This window comes from Rutidosis leptorrhynchoides, chromosome 3 (assembly GCF_046630445.1).
Source record: "Rutidosis leptorrhynchoides isolate AG116_Rl617_1_P2 chromosome 3, CSIRO_AGI_Rlap_v1, whole genome shotgun sequence".
NCBI classification, from domain to species: Eukaryota; Viridiplantae; Streptophyta; class Magnoliopsida; order Asterales; family Asteraceae; genus Rutidosis; species Rutidosis leptorrhynchoides.
The window spans coordinates 141,429,268-141,450,309 of NC_092335.1; the positions used below are offsets into that span (position 1 = coordinate 141,429,268).

Below are 21,042 nucleotides of genomic sequence, written 5' to 3' on the forward strand. Positions count from 1 at the left end.
TCTTCCTAAAATTCAAAGTAAGGTATCCAAGAGAATGTGTATGCCCCCATTTCATTATGTGTTACCCATCACAAGTGTCTTGTATTGACAAAAGTAAAACCAAAACCATAATTATCCTTGGCTTGGTAAAGAAATGTACACAATCATTTTAACTTCACATTCACACAAAGATATATTTATAGGACTATAAATTCCACATTTCCCCTTATCACACTAACTTATAATAACCATTTGAACCATGACTGTTAATGTTTGTTCTGCATATGAACCTTGTATGATAAGCCCAAGAATCTCATTCTCTCATGATCTCAACAACCAATCATCAGAAATCGCAACCACTACTACCGCCACCGCTACCTCCACCACCTTTGATTTTTGCATCACCTCAAATCTTGATCAACCAATCACATCAGCCGACGAGCTATTCTTCAACGGTGTACTCCTCCCCACCCAAATCAAGAAAGAACCTAAAATCACATGTCCTATTTCCAAAAAGATATTAGTATCAGAAAATGAAGACGTTCATAGAAAACGTCTTAAAGAACTTTTATGTGATGACGAAGAAGAACAAGATAAATCTTCATCAAGATCGTTTTGGATGTTTAACCGAACCATGAGCTTGAACTCTAATAGTAGTACTAAGGGACCAAAAAGGTTGTTTAAGTCGTTATCTTTGAAACGAATGTTAAGGAGTAACTCAACGGATTCTCCAACGAATCGAAGTTGTAACGAGGCTATAAAGGTTGTAGATAAAGAACCATCAACAGTACTAATTCAAACTCCACCAGTAGAACATAGTTGTAACGATAATAATTCTTCTAGGCGATTCGTACCGAGGAAGAATTCATATGGTGGTTATGACAGGGGAAAGAAAATTCATCAGGTTGTTAATATCCCAGCAACTTATAATAGAAATTTGTTTGGGTTAGGTGCGTTATTTTGTAACAGTAAGGCTGGTAACAAAAGTAGATAAATCATAACTTATATAGTGTGCTGTTAATTCATCTAAATTTCGGTTATAAACTCCCCATGTTTGATTACTAATATCAAAAAAAATGAGATGATCATCGCATACTAACATTTAATAACTTGAAAGGCTAGAGGCTAAGCCGCTAAGAAGGTAACTATATGAGGGCGAAGGGTACACTGAACACGAACGGAATCAACTGTAAAGAGAGAAGCGATAGCAACTCACTAAAATTAATCCATACACACCTTTTGTTATATAAAATGTGTGTTGGGTCAAGAATATGATAGCCGGATTTTTCTTTGGATCGTGATGATACTTTTCTAATTAAGGATTTCGATCCAGTTATCACTGGTTACACAAAATCAAGATTGGGATAAGATAAGGAATAGATATAATCGTCTTACCTAAAAGATAATTATCCGCTTTTCGAAAAAAAATAAGATGATTATCCTACACAATTGTAGAAAGTATTTTCTAGATGTTTGTATGTTGAAAGTGTGTTTAGAATTAAAAATTCTCGGAACCTTTCTCCAAGAAATGGAGTCTCGTATTTATACTCGTCAAAAAATTGCAATGAAGTGTCGCAAGCTTTGGTAAATGACCATAATTAAATGACACAATCCTTGGCAATGGACATTATTGAAATTGTGCAATTATACCCTAATAAAACATGTAAACATGTCTCAAAATGTCCAAGCAAACAAGACAACCATTTGTGAACCGTTGCAACTTGTATGTGAAAAGTTTTGTTGAACCTACAGAGGGATGTGGCGCATCCTCATAGGCAGGGGCGGAGACAAGGGGGGACTGAGGGGTGCTCAGCCTCCCCCAAGGCCAAATCGAGACCCAAGTTTCATTTGTATTATTATGCGCAGATAATTGTAAGCCTCCCTCAAGGCCAACATATTAAATATAATGTTATGGCTTGTTGACGTAGCTTTTTTTGTAATTATCTGATTAAGAACTAAGCCAACTCCATCTGTAAATCATGGTTTCGCCTCTGCTCATAGTGATGCGGCACATAAGTTGTAACATCCTAAATTATTGAAATATTACTCTTGAAAAATTATATATGATATAACAATGTAATGTAAGATAAGATTATCTATGTCTAAAATGACTACATGATATATGTTATAGAGTCTTAACAGATGTCTAATACATACTATTTGATTCAAGAATGGAATCATACAAAATTGGAATTAACTTAGACATGTGTAAACGTCATTTTAAGATGCACATGTCAACTTGTGTATATTAATCTAAAGGCATAGATTACAATTTGTTAAAGCATGGTTAAAGGGGAAGATATACCCATTTTATAATTATATTGTCATTCTTATAATTATTATTATATTATGGTTTTTAGTGGTAGGTGACTAAGTTATAAAACTAGTTAGTCATTTTGTTATGAAACATGTCATGTTAAATTAGAGACACATTACTAAAACTAGTCGAGATTGCAAGTCTACTAATATTAGAGTGGATGACTAAACTACTATCATTACTTAAAATCAAGCCACGTATTAGAAAACTCAAGATATACTAGCTTATGTGTTGATAGTATACACTAATATTCTTAATTAGTGACTAATGATACTTTCAGTGTAAAAAGAAAGATGATTAATCTTTAACGTTTTCCTTTGTACAGAAAGATAAACATAAATAAACAAATGAGAATGTAAATGTGATTTTAAGAAGAGAGTTGCATATCTCAATATAAGATGAGATTTGGAAAGTAGTCAACTATTAGATGGATGATGGTAACATTTGATACGGTTAATGCATACAGAGAATTTGAGGAACTTTTGTAGTACACATTTGAAGCTTTTAGTACAAGTGATTAAGCATGGATTAGAATTCAAGTAAGAAGAGTACAAGTTAGAAATCTTGTAGTACAAATTCATGAAGCATGTGTCATCCTCTTCATACGTCAGTATGCTATTACTCATTAAATGTGAGTACCGTATTATTTACGAAAACTGAGATATATGCTATGTATATGTTTTATTTGCTAAAATATGATTCATTATAGTTATTAAAAATGTATATATGCATTCATGATCATTTTAGAGCATGCAGTTCATGTATATGTATTTATTTATAGTTAATGTGTGTCGACCGGTACGATACGTAAGTATAAAGTTTATCACGTGTTAGCGTCAGGCTTCACGTTGTTCAGATAATGGGATCCACATATTTAAGATTGGATCCAAATAAAGAGAAGTGATTACGGTTCGGTTACACATTAACGTAGAGATCTTAGTATGTATTTTTATATGAGAATATTTGTCATGACATTATGTGATATTTTTATAGCAAAACTCATGTGCTCACTAAGCTTTATGCTTACAGTTATTGCATATATCTCAGGTTTAAATATTCAAGAAAATTAAACTGTAGCAGAGAGCTTTAAAGATGTTAAAGAAATGCAAGAGATTATATATGTTTATAGATGCTTATGTAGCAGAGATAGTAAAATGTATATTTTGCAAATGATAATCTAATTTGAAGTGGCCGAACGGACGTTACATAAGTTGCCGTTCCAGCATACATGTGGCGCATCATCTTAAGGTGCGACGCATCAAATGTTCTTTGAATATTTTATGGTCCCTCTACGTTATATGATGCGACACATCAAGAAAGGATGTGGCGCATTCATGCTACATGATGTGACACATCGTGCAAGGATGCGGCGCATCCGAGTATGTTCAACCAATCTAAGTTTGTTTATGTACAAACTAGTTTCTGACTCAAGCTATCTCATTAACTCTTTGCTAGACGTGTACTCCATACTCTTCAAATCCGTTCCGGAGTATCAAAAATAGCTTTCACTTTCAACTTAGCAAATCCAATACACTAAAACGATTCATTGGATCACACTAAAATCGCCAACACCTTTCTTAATTAAACTACCTATTATACCCTTTAAAATATATTTACAATTTTATATGTATTTTAGGATTTCGGCCCGCTTCGTCTGTCATTCAGGATGTTTTAAGAATGAGATTCATGTAATGCGGTTCGAGTTTCCGTCCGAAGGTGCGTGTATGAATGGAAAATGATCGGGTGGTGCTCGTCAGTGATTCAAAATACTTTTAAAAAATATATATTTACTATACTTTTTCTCATCGGTATTATTTTGATATTGTCTTTCAAAACGCGCTAAGCATTCATCGTATTAATTTTTTTTTCCACCGGTATTATTTTGATAGATTTGGTGGGCTCGATCCCCAACGTCGAGATCGCTCGTGTGACGACCCGGAAATTTCCGACTAAATTTAAACTTTATCTTTATATTATTCTGACACGATAAGCAATGTTTGTTAAGTTAAATCTCAAGGATTTTAAACTATGTTTATACATTCATTTAAACCTCGACCAAATTCCAATGATTCACGAATCATTAAATGAACATATATGAATATGTATGTATATGTGTATATGTTATAAATTGAAAATGTCAACAAAGTATTTAAAAGTATAATGCTTTATATGAACGTATTTGTTTCAATATGATTATCGACGAAATTAAAAAAAAAAATATATTAAATGATTGAATTATCAGAAACATTGAATTATGATTACAAGTCTCTGTTGAGAGGTCCACTATGATTTGAGAAATCTATTCCTCTTAACAATATTGGGAATAATTTGTAAAGCTATTTATAAATAAAAATAAAAAGTGTCATTTACGAAAGTTAGACAAAAGCTAGTGGAGAATTGGTTTCCATAATATTCTATTAATCTATTTTCAAACGTACAAAAACGTTTTCAGTTTAAAAAGAACTTTATTATTAAAACGTATATAACTTTTATAAATATCTAGAATCACTTTTGACAACTCATTACTTAACCAGTATAATAAATATAACGATATTTATATTTTATTTCATTAAATATATATAACGATTTAAATTAATATTATATATATTTATACGTGTATTATACATACATAGTTTTTATACTTTTACTATACTTTAACTTTACCTTTACTTTACTTTTACTTTACTTTAACTTTAATAATTCACTTTAATAATTCATACTTTAATAATTCACTTTAATAATTCATACTTTAATAATTCATACTTTAATAATTCACTTTAATAATTCATACTTTAATAATTCACTTAAATAATTCATACTTTAATAATTCACTTTAATAATTCAAAAATCTATTATAAATAGAATTCAATAGGTTTCATTATTTCATAGAAACTTAAAAATATATTTCTCTAAACTCTCTCAATCGATTTATATATATATATATATATATATATATATATATATATATATATATATATATATATATATATATATATATATATATATATATATATATATATATATATATTGCTCTGTATTATTTCAAGATATTATTAGTATACATAAAATATTACGACGGAGTGATGTCCGAGTGATTTCAAAATAGTTTTTTTGAATGAGTCGAAGCTAAGAAAATTATGGGTTATAGCTATGGAGGTGATGGGTATGGTTCATGGGTATGCTCGTGAGGTCAATCTAGTGTTTATCATCTCCGTTGCGTCTACGTACTTTCCTGCAATATTGAATCTCAATATTGATACGTGAGCACTCATAACTTAACTTTTATATATCAATAGTGTATCTCTGACTAGTGCTCGAGTATATAGGATTATGCATACTTGTACATTCGATATTGTCCTTAGATAGGTTTGTTGAATCCTGAATTAGATACATATGCTACTGAGATAGGGTATATGATATGCATGTCATTGGAAAGCTAGTGAAAAATTAAGAACTTTTCATTTAGATATCGAATGGTTTCGATGAACGGATTTGAAGTATAGGCAACTGAATTTTAGTATTATTGTTAAAATGATTATTATTACTATCGTCGTTATTATTTTAATAGAAATATCATTGTTATTATAAAATATCATTATTACTATTATGTTAGTATTATCATTTTATCATAATAACATTTTTAGTAAATATAAATATTGTTATTTTTTATAGAATAATAATAATTGTTATTACAAAATAATACAACTTTTACTTATTATTATTATGATCAATATTATTTTATCAAATAAATAGGGGATACAAAGATATTTTTCACCACGCGTAATATAATTACATTAATAATACTTACCACTATAGTTTTAAGATATTAAGTGAACTTTGTAAATTTTACTACTTAAGATATATAAAAGTATATTTTATCATATATAAACGTTAATATAAATTTTTATTAATAAATGCCTTTTATTATTATAAAATCTAATAAATATATTTAAATATATAAAACGACTATAGTTAAGTTATAAACACGTATAAATTTTAGAAGTCATTTTGGGTCAAGTTGACTTTTGTTGACTTTTGCATATTAGTCTCGAGCATTAGGATTGTGGTACACTATGACTTGACCAAAAATTGTTAGACAAATATTGACCAACATATAAATATATATAATTAATATAGGTTCGTGAATCCGAGGCCAACCTTGCACTTGTTAAATGACGTTATATGTATTTTTACTACGAAATACAGTATGGTGAGTTTCATTTGCTCCCTTTTATATATATTTTTGGGACTGAGAATACATGCGCTGTTTTTTTATAAATGTTTTACGAAATAGGCACAAGTACTAAAACTAATTCTACGTGGGTTTAAACCAGAAATATACCCTTAGCTTGGTAACATTAAACTACTTGTCTATGTACGGTAGGCGCTGTAACGACCCGACCAAAACCGTTATTGACGGCGTCGTTAACTTAGGTCCCGTTGCGTGGTCGTAGTCTCTATATGAGACTCGTTTGACCAAAATTATGTCGCGTTCGTTTAAAAGGTACAAGACTTGCAAGTTTAGTTTACAAAACCGTTCGACAACAAGTCTAAGTTTACAAAAGTCATAAAGTATAAATGAAATAACTTGCGACATAATTAGTTGAAAAACACAGTTGCTATAAATAGCGTAAGTATGTAAACAAAAGTGTGAATCCAAAAGTGCTATCCCTAGCGTATGTATGTATGTATGCTTGACCCCAAGCAAGAAATCAGAGTGTATGCATGTATGCTCGACTCCAAGCAAGTATGAGTGTACGCGGAAGCATGTATCAAATAGCCAAGTATGAACCTGAGAAACATATAGAAAACTGTCAACGCAAAAACGTTGGTGAAATCATAGGTGTATTAGTAAAAGTTATATTTTGAACCACAAGATTTAGTATTTCCATAAATTGATCATCCAAAAGTGCATTCCAAAAGTTGGTTCGCGAGCACCCAATTATCAAGACTTAACGTTTCCTTCCATAGAACCCCATCACAATAGTGTTAGAACATACACTGTTTCCCGAAAATATATTTCATCCGTAGACGGTAGCGAACCGTCCGTAATGAGGGTTTGTCAAACCCGTATGGCCACACAATATAAGTTCTCGCTTACACCCTGCAAGTGTAACTAATGATAATCGAATTGAGGATTTTTGTTCTAACTCGCTGTGGAATGTTTGTTTTCCTTGTACTTGTGTTCAAAGTATAAAAGCAAGTAGTACAAAATGTAACAAAGTATATGTTTCTCAGCCCACAATTTAAAAGTATAAAAAGTTGTTGAAAAGGTGGGACTATGATCTCACCTCGAGTGCACGAGTATAAAAGTACTTCACAAGTAACGTATGCATGAAAGTTGCTTAGCCTTGACCTAAACAAGTAAGTTGTATCAATTAACCGGTTACGACACAAGGTCGGGTGAAATGTGTTCAATTAGTCCTATGGCTTGTTACGACTCGAATAGTATAGCATGTGAATCACGTTGTCAAGTTTCATGCAAGAATCACGTATAAAAGCATGTTAGAACGTTTGCATAAAAGTTTGGTTAAGTTTGACTAAAAGTCAAACTTGGTCAAAGTCAACGAAAAAGTCAACACGTTCGGGTTCGGTCCCGAACTATTTTTCTGAGGTTTTTATTCATATATAAGCATATTAGAACAAGTTTCATGTGAATCGGAGGTCGATAGCTAGTCAAACATTTCGCGTGAAATGGGACAAAGTGGGCAGAATCTGGCCAGGCCAGATTGCGCGCCGCGCGGGGAAGGGGCGCGCCGCGCCACCCTCTGTGCAGAGAATTCTGGTCAGTTTTCAAAGTATGCACGAACCAAAACACAAACAATCACATTTTATGATCCGCAAACAATTAGAACATGTATTTTATATCATCGGAAAGCTATTTCGACAAGGAATACAACTAACCACATATCATCAATCAAAAACATCATTTACCATAACCAAAAACTCGTCAATTGATCAAGAAAGGTTTATTTTCAAAGTTTCAAGTTCGTAAAACGTATTTTGAGTTCCGGGAATCCAATTCACACATATGATATGCCGTTTTGAAGGTAATGAAGCATACATTACTACTAAACACTAACAATTAACATTCCATGGCATTTAAGCATCCAAAAGTTCATGTCAAGAACTATCAAACCCTAGTCAAACATCACAAAATCATTAATCGGGTTTTTGAAGTTTTCTTAATCAACCTACGCATCAAAACGAAGCTAGTGATACTAGTAACACAATTAAAACATGAACTTTAACAATCAAACAACATTTAATCTTCCAAAATGCAAGATTAAGAAAACCCATTTCAAAGTTCATATTAGTTACTCCAAATCGACAAATCGAGCAAACAAAACATATATTCATGTTATACACGAGCCATAGACACTAACTAACACCATTTCAAATCAAAAACAAGAATTTAGAGAAATCTAGAGTTTTAGAAATGTTACCCAAACGAGATGAAGTTGGTATCAAATTGTAGAGGATGAAGAGAGGATTCCAAATATGTAATTTGTTTTGAAGTTTGCTTCCAATCTCGAATTTAGATGATGATTCTATGAAGTTGGGGTTTGTGTGTGTGTTCTTGCTAGAGAGAAAGAGAGAGAGATGGAGGGATTGAATGGTGGTGAAATGGGTTGACTAGTTGACCTAGTCAACTAGTTTGCCCATTTGGCAACTCCGGTCCCTCGAGTTTCAAAGCGGGTGCGGGATTTAACCAAACGAATATTTTAAAAACGCTCGAGTAAACAAGTGATGTTATAATTAAATAACGAGAATATTATGAACTTTTGTTAACGGAATCTACGAATATAAATAACGAAAGATATTATTTAAAAAAAAAAGACGGCGTTAAAAATAAATTTAACGGAAAAACGCGGGATGTTACATTATCCACACCTCAAAAGAAATTTCGTCCCGAAATTTAGTTGGAAGTAGTAGTTGTTGAATCTTCCTCGAGATCTTGCGTTGCCAATTCTACGAGTGAGGGAGAAATACGTCCTAGGGTATTTCAACGAATTTTGACGGTCGGGATCATATGTTGTTTTAAGGTTTGGCTTCACGATTTATGGTTTCAACCGGTCCTCCTAGGAAGTGAGGGTTATCGTCGATAGTGAGTTCATCAAAGGAGATAACAAGTTCTCGTTTCGCAAAACACGTCTTTGAGTTGATACATCGAATGTAGGATAAACGGAGACCCAAAATGAGTCGGAAAAGTCTAAACGGTTAGCGACGGGTCCAAAACGCCCCAAGAATTTAAAGGATCAAAATATCGCGGATTTAGCTTCCTACGTTTCCCGAAACGGATTGCACCTTTCCAAGGTGCGACTCTTAACGTGACGCGGTTTCCCACGTGGAATTTGAAATGTTTACGTCTAATATCGGCGTAGCTCTTGGTGATTACGAGTCGCGTAGGGTTTTACCTGAATATGAATAAATTTTCTCGGTTGTTCATGAATAATCTCGGCCCCGGTGAATTGATCATCGTTTACTTGGTTCGACAAAGGAGAATGACGTTTCCGGTCACATGTGGTTTCAAAAGGAGTGACGTTAAAACTCGAATGAAAATCATTGTAGTACGAGGATTCGGTTAAAGGAAAATACTTTTCTCAAGTAAATTTGAAGTTGGTAATACAAACTTGTATTATGGTTTCCAAGGTTTAAATCGCATGTTTGTTCGATCCGTCGGGTTGTGGATGGTACGTGGTACTCATGTCTAAACGCGGTCCCGAGGCTTTTTGTAAGGTACTCCAAAATCTAGAAGTGAAACGAGGATCTCGGTCCGAAACGGAGTACATTCCGTAAGGTATATTTGAACAAATCCGTTAGGACTCGAAAACGTTAGTTAGAACAAGTTTCTCAAGAAATTTGCGTCGCGGAAGATTTATCGGTTTCCAAAAATGTTCGTCGGGGCAAGTTCTTATCGGGTTTTGAAAACGATTGTTAGGACTATCCACCCTCGCGGCGAATACTTGTATGGCGTGAAGAGTCGCTCTCCATTGAGAATTTAGAATAAGGACCTCCTGAACCGGAAGTACGAGGGTGATGCAAAAGAAGTTTCCGCCCCGATGTGAGCATAACGAGTAAATTGTAGTTAGTCATTAAGACTGCGCGAGGACGAGCTAGTATACCCGTGTGACATACGGTTGAAGTCAAATGGAATCGGTAATTCATTCGGAAGCATAAATATAATTTGACAATAATTGAAGGTGTGTCCCCGGTATGGTTGTTATAAATATTCTCGGAGTTTTCGGATGTCCAAACCTGAAAAGATGAAGTCATGTACATGGCACATGGTGGTGTTTAGGTTGATCGAGTCTAACCACCATCACGCGTCACTAGAACTTTGGTATGTCTTACCGTAATATAACCACGTTGATCGAGTGTCGTTATATTACGCTAACTCATACCTCCATTCCCACATCACTCTATAGATTCAAGTTCGTGTCATCGCGAAAATCTAAAATGAACAAAATGTAACGACGTCTCAAACGTGACTCGTATTAAATCGAAAGAATTTCTGCAACTCTAAGGAAGCGTTCCCCGAGGGAAGTGTATAAATGATTGTTCACGTCATTGCGGTTCAAGTCAAGCGATAATGCCCTTAGGCACGAAAAGAGTAACGAATCATGATAACAAAAAGTACGCAACCGTAGTGATAATTAGCGATGACGATACTCACCTAGAGTAGTGATGGTAGTAACACCAAAAAGTAAATAGTAAGAAACACCAGTGGAAAACCGATAGTAAGTTGAAACGGTGGCAATTAACAATCCGGGAGACAGAGTTCCCGAACAAGTGTGACTAATGAAGTCGTCGTCATCCATACGTGTATGAATCAGGAATTTACGTGTATTACCAGAAAGTGGCGGAATACGAGTTCGTATGATGAAGGTTGGGTACCATTAAAAAGTTTGCCTAAGAATGATTCAAGTATAATGCACAAGTAGTCAAGTAAGTGCTATCTATAGCAAATATATGTCAGAATGCAAATGCTAACTATCCGGTTGTAGTCTAGACTCACTAATGCGTCCTAACGACTCTGTTAGACACACTAATGCACGTCCTAGTTCCCTACAACCAACGCTCTGATACCACTTGTAACGACCCGACCAAAACCGTTATTGACGGCGTCGTTAACTTAGGTCCCGTTGCGTGGTCGTAGTCTCTATATGAGACTCGTTTGACCAAAATTATGTCGCGTTCGTTTAAAAGGTACAAGACTTGCAAGTTTAGTTTACAAAACCGTTCGACAACAAGTCTAAGTTTACAAAAGTCATAAAGTATAAATGAAATAACTTGCGACATAATTAGTTGAAAAACACAGTTGCTATAAATAGCGTAAGTATGTAAACAAAAGTGTGAATCCAAAAGTGCTATCCCTAGCGTATGTATGTATGTATGCTTGACCCCAAGCAAGAAATCAGAGTGTATGCATGTATGCTCGACTCCAAGCAAGTATGAGTGTACGCGGAAGCATGTATCAAATAGCCAAGTATGAACCTGAGAAACATATAGAAAACTGTCAACGCAAAAACGTTGGTGAAATCATAGGTGTATTAGTAAAAGTTATATTTTGAACCACAAGATTTAGTATTTCCATAAATTGATCATCCAAAAGTGCATTCCAAAAGTTGGTTCGCGAGCACCCAATTATCAAGACTTAACGTTTCCTTCCATAGAACCCCATCACAATAGTGTTAGAACATACACTGTTTCCCGAAAATATATTTCATCCGTAGACGGTAGCGAACCGTCCGTAATGAGTGTAGTGACCCGAACTTTTCCATGTTTATATATATTAATTGAGATTGATATTTACATGATTAAATGTTTCCAACATGTTAAGCAATCAAACTTGTTAAGACTTGATTAATTGAAATATGTTTCATATAGACAATTGACCACCCAAGTTGACCGGCGATTCACGAACGTTAAAACTTGTAAAAACGACTTGACGATATATATATGGATATACATATGGTTAACATGAGATTATGATAAGTAAGTATCTCCATAAGTATATTAACAATGAGTTATATACATATAAACAAGACTACTAACTTAAGGATTTCGAAACGAGACATATATGTAACGATTATCGTTGTAACGACATTTAAATGTATATATATCATATTAAGATATATTAATATATCATAATATCATGATAATATAATAATTTAACATCTCATTAGATATAATAAACAATGGGTTAACAACATTAATTGAGATCGTTAACTTAAAGGTTTCAAAACAACACTTACATGTAACGACTAACGATGACTTAACGACTCCGTTAAAATGTATATACATGTAGTGTATTTATATGTATTAAAATACTTTTGGAAGACTTCAAGACATATATCAAAACACTCATACTTAACGAAAATGGTTACAGTTACTTTCCCATTCTTTTCTTTCATCAAGAATTCTAGTCGTATTCTTACCCGTATTATACACAGCTTCAAAACGTACTTACTATGGGTATATACCAATAGGAACTAGCATGGGATTCCACTCTTGATTATGTCATGTATGACTAATCAATTTTAACTTCTACCATGAGCTAGTCAACTAACTAGAACTCCTTTTAACCCCACTCACCACTCACCAATTAACACTCATCATTCACTCCATTTCACTTCCAAATCTCTTTCTAATTCTCTCTCAACACACCCACACTATTATGAACGTATTTTTCCAGTAGTTAATCATCATCTTCATCAAAAATCACTTCAAGAATCAAGCTATAATCATCATAGGAAGAACACTTCAAGAATACTTCAAAAATCCCTTCAAGTTTACTAATTTACTTCCAAGCTTCCTAATCCATTCCAAGTAATCATCTAAGATCAAGAAACCTTTGTTATATACAGTAAGTTATCTTTCTTATTCAAGGTAATATTCATATTCAAACTTTGATTCAATTTCTATAACTATAAACTATCTTAATTCGAGCAAAAATCTTACTTGAACTTGTTTTTGTGTCATGATCCTACTTCAAGAACTTTCAAGCCATCCAAGATCCTTTGAAGCTAGATCATTTCTTGTCACTTCCAGTAGGTTTACCTACTAAACTTGAGGTAGTAATGATGTTCATAACATCATTCGATTCATATATATAAAACTATCTTATTCGAAGGTTTAAACTCGTAATCACTAGAACATAGTTTAGTTAATTCTAAACTTGTTCGCAAACAAAAGTTAATCCTTCTAACTTGACTTTTAAAATTAACTAAACACATGTTCTATATCTATATGATATGCTAACTTAATGATTTAAAACCTGGAAACACGAAAAACACCGTAAAACCGGATTTACGCCGTCGTAGTAACACCGCGGGCTGTTTTGGGTTAGTTAATTAAAAACTATGATAAACTTTGATTTAAAAGTTGTTATTCTGAGAAAATGATTTTTATTATGAACATGAAACTATATCCAAAAATTATGGTTAAACTCAAAGTGGAAGTATGTTTTCTAAAATGGTCATCTAGACGTCGTTCTTTCGACTGAAATGACTACCTTTACAAAAACGACTTGTAACTTATTTTTCCGACTATAAACCTATACTTTTTCTGTTTAGATTCATAAAATACAGTTCAATATGAAACCATAGCAATTTGATTCACTCAAAACGGATTTAAAATGAAGAAGTTATGGGTAAAACAAGATTGGATAATTTTTCTCATTTTAGCTACGTGAAAATTGGTAACAAATCTATTCCAACCATAACTTAATCAACTTGTATTATAAATTATGTAATCTTGAGATACCATAGACACGTATACAATGTTTCGACCTATCATGTCGACACATCTATATATATTTCGGAACAACCATAGACACTCTATATGTGAATGTTGGAGTTAGCTATACAGGGTTGAGGTTGATTCCAAAATATATATAGTTTGAGTTGTGATCAATACTGAGATACGTATACACTGGGTCGTGGATTGATTCAAGATAATATTTATCGATTTATTTCTGTACATCTAACTGTGGACAACTAGTTGTAGGTTATAACGAGGACAGCTGACTTAATAAACTTAAAACATCAAAATATATTAAAAGTGTTGTAAATATATTTTGAACATACTTTGATATATATGTATATATTGTTATAGGTTCGTGAATCAACCAGTGGCCAAGTCTTACTTCCCGACGAAGTAAAAATCTGTGAAAGTGAGTTATAGTCCCACTTTTAAAATCTAATATTTTTGGGATGAGAATACATGCAGGTTTTATAAATGATTTACAAAATAGACACAAGTACGTGAAACTACATTCTATGGTTGAATTATCGAAATCGAATATGCCCCTTTTTATTAAGTCTGGTAATCTAAGAATTAGGGAACAGACACCCTAATTGACGCGAATCCTAAAGATAGATCTATTGGGCCTAACAAACCCCATCCAAAGTACCGAATGCTTTAGTACTTCGAAATTTATATCATATCCGAAGGGTGTCCCGGAATGATGGGGATATTCTTATATATACATCTTGTTATTGTCGGTTACCAGGTGTTCACCATATGAATGATTTTTATCTCTATGTATGGGATGTGTATTGAAATATGAAATCTTGTGGTCTATTATTATGATTTGATATATATAGGTTAAACCTATAACTCACCAACATTTTTGTTGACGTTTTAAGCATGTTTATTCTCAGGTGATTATTAAGAGCTTCCGCTGTTGCATACTTAAATAAGGACAAGATTTGGAGTCCATGCTTGTATGATATTGTGTAAAAACTGCATTCAAGAAACTTATTTTTTTGTAACATATTTGTATTGTAAACCATTATATAATGGTCGTGTGTAAACAGGATATTTTAGATTATCATTATTTGATAATCTACGTAAAGCTTTTTAAACCTTTATTGATGAAATAAAGGTTATGGTTTGTTTAAAAATGAATGCAGTCTTTGAAAAATGTCTCATATAGAGGTCAAAACCTCGCAACGAAATCAATTAATATGGAACGTTTTTAATCAATAAGAACGGGACATTTCAGTTGGTATCCGAGCGTTGGTCTTAGAGAACCAGAAAATTTGCATTAGTGTGTCTTATCGAGTTTGTTAGGATGCATTAGTGAGTCTGGACTTCGACCGTGTTTTCTTTAAAAATGATTGCTTAACATTTTTGTTGGAAACTATATATTTTTAACATATGAATATTATGTGATATATTAATCTCTTAAACGTGTTTGATATTATGTGATAGATGTCTACCTCTAGAACAAGTCCCATTGACTCACCTAATAATAATGAAGAGTCAAATGTAAATTGGAATGATTTGTGGACTGATTCACAAGTTCCCGAAGAGGAACCGGAAGAAGAGTCGGAACCGGAAGAAGAGTCGGAACCGGAAGAAGAATCGGAACCGGAAGAAGAATCGGAACCGGATGAAGAAATAGAACCGGTGGGGGAAATAATAAAATGGTTAAGTAAAAGAAAATCCTCAACCAACCGACCAAAGTTAATTATGGTCAATGGTGTTTCCGCCAAGGAAGCAAAATATTGGGAGGATTACCAATTCTCCGATGAATCGGATTTCGACGAGAATTCCGATGATGTTATAGAAATTACCCCAACTGAATTTAAAAAGGCAAAAGAAAATAATAAGGGAAAGGGCATAAAAATAAAGAAATCTAATTCCAACCCCGATGAACTTTATATGTATCGTCAACCCCCGAAGTCCTTAAGTTGTAACAATGACCCGGGAACCTCTAAACCACCAGGTTTTTCTAAACCAATGTGGACAACGACGGCTCGTATTAGGGGAACATCATATATCCCTAGAAACTTGGCAAAACGAACCAAAACCGAAGAAGAAGAAACGAGCGAGTCGGAATAAGATAGTTGTATTCGTGTGGTGTAATATATGTAATATAGTGTTCTTATGCTTTATGATATATGTAAAAATTTCTTGTATTAATAAGTATTTTTTTATGAAACTAACTCTTGTCTATTTTACAGTTTAAAAACACAAAATGGATAGACAACCCAATATTTTAAGAGACCTACCCGGAGACATGATTGATGAAATCTTGTCTAGAGTCGGCCAGAATTCTTCGGCACAACTATTTAAGGCGAGATCAGTTTGTAAGACATTCGAAGAACGTTCCAAGAATGTCTTGGTTTATAAGAGACTTTCGTTTGAAAGATGGGGGATATCACATTGGGAAACCCATAAGTTACGATGTGTTTACTTTGACGCATATATTGCGGGGAACCCAAATGCTATTTTACGCAACGGGTTAAGAAATTATTTTGACTCAATATATCCGAATATTGGACTTCGTGATTTAGAAAAAGCGGCTAACATGCAACATAAAGAAGCATGTTATGCTTACGGATTAGTAATGTTCGCTTCTCACCAAAGTGAGAACAAGAACATCGGGCTACAACTATTAAACAAAACGTTTCCACAAGTGACGGAGTCGGTAATTGGGGTAAGAAATGAGGTTTTTAGGTTATTACGAGACTGTTGGTCATTACGTAACCCTCGTCCCTTTGACGACGTTACAACACGCTGTCTTATCAACGGCCATAACGGTTATGTTCCACAAGACCAAGGATGGGAAGTAATCCTAGTAAAACCAGAATGCATGACTTGTTTCTGGACGTATGAATTACGTGTCTTTATTGCCTTTGCTGAACGACTTGTGTACTAGCTAGAATTATCTTCACAACCATCTTGTATCAAATTTATTGTGTGCTATATTTCATGCTATATGTAAAATAAGCGGTATTGTAAGTTTGTAAAATATTGTGTAAAAGTTTGAACGCGAAATATTATTACAATCAGTTTTTCATATAGAATTGTAGTAGTTGAATTGTATATTAGCTACTAAGTATGAACTTAACGGGTAGGTACTACCCGAATTTAAACTTATAAAACGCTAATATGAAGAAAAAGCTTTTATAAATGAGTTCATATTATGCTACGAAATACTATTAACTACTCTTAATATTCTGTATGATTAACTTGTTCCATTTAACTATTTTGAAGGAAATGGCACCGACTACTCGACACACCGTGAATATGAATGAAGAGGAATTCCGTACTTTTCTAGCTTCAAACATAGCCGCAGTACAGGCTGCGCTATATACCAACAATAACCTTGGATCTGGCAGTACAAGAAATCGTGTAGGATGCACCTACAAAGAATTCACTGCCTGCAAACCTTTGGAATTTGATGGAACCGAAGGACCGATCGGATTGAAACGGTGGACCGAGAAGGTCGAATCGGTGTTTGCCATAAGTAAGTGTACTGAAGAGGACAAAGTGAAGTACGCTACGCATACCTTTACAGGTTCTGCGTTAACATGGTGGAATACCTATCTAGAGCAAGTGGGACAAGATGATGCGTACGCACTACCGTGGTCAGCATTCAAGCACTTGATGAACGAGAAGTACCGTCCCAGAACCGAGGTCAATAAGCTCAAGACAGAACTTAGAGGGTTACGAACCCAAGGATTTGATATTACCACGTATGAAAGACGATTCACAGAATTGTGCCTATTGTGTCCGGGAGCATTCGAAGATGAGGAAGAGAAGATCGACGCGTTTGTGAAAGGATTACCAGAAAGAATCCAAGAAGATATAAGTTCGCACGAGCCCGCCTCCATACAACAGGCATGTAGAATGGCTCACAAACTAGTGAACCAGATTGAAGAAAGAATTAAAGAACAGACTGCTGAAGAGGCCAATGTGAAGCAAGTCAAAAGAAAGTGGGAGGAAAATGGTGATAAGAATCACCAATACAACAACAACAACAATCGCAACATCAATCGCAACTACAACAAACGGCTCAACAACAACAATAACAACAACAACAACAACAACAGCAACAGCAACTACAACAATCATCCCAACAACAATAATAACCGCAACAACAACAACAATCAGAAACAGCTATGCCAAAGGTGTGAAAAGTATCACTCGGGGTTCTGCACCAAATTTTGCAACAAGTGTAAAAGAAATGGTCATAGCGCGGCGAAGTGTGAGGTCTACGGACCAGGGGTTAATAGAACAAAAGGAACAAATGGTGTCGGAACGAGTAATGGCGGAGCAAGTAGTGTCGGAGCAAGCTATGCCAATGTAGTTTGTTATAAATGTGGAAAACCGGGCCACATTATTAGAAATTGCCCGAACCAGGAGAACACGAATGGACAAGGCCGCGGAAGAGTTTTCAATATTAATGCGGCAGAGGCACAGGAAGACCCGGAGCTTGTTACGGGTACGTTTCTTATTGACAATAAATCTGCTTACGTTTTATTTGATTCGGGTGCGGATAGAAGCTATATGAGTAGAGATTTTTGTGCTAAATTAAGTTGTCCATTGACGCCTTTGGATAGTAAATTTTTACTCGAATTAGCAAATGGTAAATTAATTTCAGCAGATAATATATGTCGGAATCGAGAAATTAAACTGGTTAGCGAAACATTTAAGATTGATTTGATACCAGTAGAGTTAGGGAGTTTTGATGTGATAATCGGTATGGACTGGTTGAAAGAAGTGAAAGCGGAGATCGTTTGTTACAAAAATGCAATTCGCATTATACGAGAAAAAGGAAAACCCTTAATGGTGTACGGAGAAAAGGGCAACACGAAGCTACATCTTATTAGTAATTTGAAGGCACAAAAACTAATAAGAAAAGGTTGCTATGCTGTTCTAGCACACGTCGAGAACGTACAAACTGAAGAAAAGAGCATCAATGATGTTCCCATTGCAAAAGAATTTCCCGATGTATTTCCGAAAGAATTACCGGGATTACCCCCACATCGATCCGTTGAATTTCAAATAGATCTTGTACCAGGAGCTGCACCAATAGCTCGTGCTCCTTACAGACTCGCACCCAGCGAGATGAAAGAACTGCAAAGCCAATTACAAGAACTTTTAGAGCGTGGTTTCATTCGACCAAGCACATCACCGTGGGGAGCTCCTGTTTTGTTTGTCAAGAAGAAAGATGGTACATTCAGGTTGTGTATCGACTACCGAGAGTTGAACAAACTTACCATCAAGAACCGCTACCCACTACCGAGAATCGACGACTTATTTGATCAACTACAAGGCTCGTCTGTTTATTCAAAGATTGACTTACGTTCCGGGTATCATCAAATGCGGGTGAAAGAAGATGATATTCCAAAGACTGCTTTCAGAACACGTTACGGTCATTACGAGTTTATGGTCATGCCGTTTGGTTTAACTAATGCACCAGCTGTGTTCATGGACCTTATGAACCGAGTGTGTGGACCATACCTTGACAAGTTTGTCATTGTTTTCATTGATGACATACTTATTTACTCAAAGAATGACCAAGAACACGGTGAACATTTGAGAAAGGTGTTAGAAGTATTGAGGAAGGAAGAATTGTACGCTAAGTTTTCAAAGTGTGCATTTTGGTTGGAAGAAGTTCAATTCCTCGGTCACATAGTGAACAAAGAAGGTATTAAGGTGGATCCGGCAAAGATAGAAACTGTTGAAAAGTGGGAAACCCCGAAAACTCCGAAACACATACGCCAGTTTTTAGGACTAGCTGGTTACTACAGAAGGTTCATCCAAGACTTTTCCAGAATAGCAAAACCCTTGACTGCATTAACGCATAAAGGGAAGAAATTTGAATGGAATGATGAACAAGAGAAAGCGTTTCAATTATTGAAGAAAAAGCTAACTACGGCACCTATATTGTCATTGCCTGAAGGGAATGATGATTTTGTGATTTATTGTGACGCTTCAAAGCAAGGTCTCGGTTGTGTATTAATGCAACGAACGAAGGTGATTGCTTATGCGTCTAGACAATTGAAGATTCACGAACAAAATTATACGACGCATGATTTGGAATTAGGCGCGGTTGTTTTTGCATTAAAGACTTGGAGGCACTACTTATATGGGGTCAAAAGTATTATATATACCGACCACAAAAGTCTTCAACACATATTTAATCAGAAACAACTGAATATGAGGCAGCGTAGGTGGATTGAATTATTGAATGATTACGACTTTGAGATTCGTTACCACCCGGGAAAGGCAAATGTGGTAGCCGATGCCTTGAGCAGGAAGGACAGAGAACCCATTCGAGTAAAATCTATGAATATAATGATTCATAATAACCTTACTACTCAAATAAAGGAGGCGCAACAAGGAGTTTTAAAAGAAGGAAATTTAAAGGATGAAATACCCAAAGGATCGGAGAAGCATCTTAATATTCGGGAAGACGGAACCCGGTATAGGGCTGAAAGGATTTGGGTACCAAGATTTGGAGATATGAGAGAAATGGTACTTAGAGAAGCTCATAAAACCAGATACTCAATACATCCTGGAACGGGGAAGATGTACAAGGATCTCAAGAAACATTTTTGGTGGCCGGGTATGAAAGCCGATGTTGCTAAATATGTAGGAGAATGTTTGACGTGTTCTAAGGTCAAAGCTGAGCATCAGAAACCATCGGGTCTACTTCAACAACCCGAAATCCCGGAATGGAAATGGGAAAACATTACCATGGATTTCATCACTAAATTGCCAAGGACTGCAAGTGGTTTTGATACTATTTGGGTAATAGTTGATCGTCTCACCAAATCAGCACACTTTCTGCCAATAAGAGAAGATGACAAGATGGAGAAGTTAGCACGACTGTATTTGAAGGAAGTCGTCTCCAGACATGGAATACCAATCTCTATTATCTCTGATAGGGATGGCAGATTTATTTCAAGATTCTGGCAGACATTACAGCAAGCATTAGG

General features: G+C 34.8%; 1 protein-coding gene across 1 annotated transcript; it reads left to right on the plus strand.

The window, feature by feature from the left end:
- Positions 1–238: 238 nt before the first annotated feature.
- Positions 239–973, plus strand: LOC139900440 (uncharacterized). Its single transcript, XM_071883212.1, has one exon. It carries the CDS (start codon positions 239–241, stop codon positions 971–973), a length of 735 nt encoding a protein of 244 aa, XP_071739313.1.
- The last annotated feature ends 20,069 nt before the right edge of the window (positions 974–21,042 follow it).

What these genes read in the sequence shown, in the direction of transcription:
- LOC139900440 (XM_071883212.1), top strand. Translation starts at nt 239, where the DNA reads ATGACTGTTAATGTTTGTTCTGCATATGAACCTTGTATGATAAGCCCA.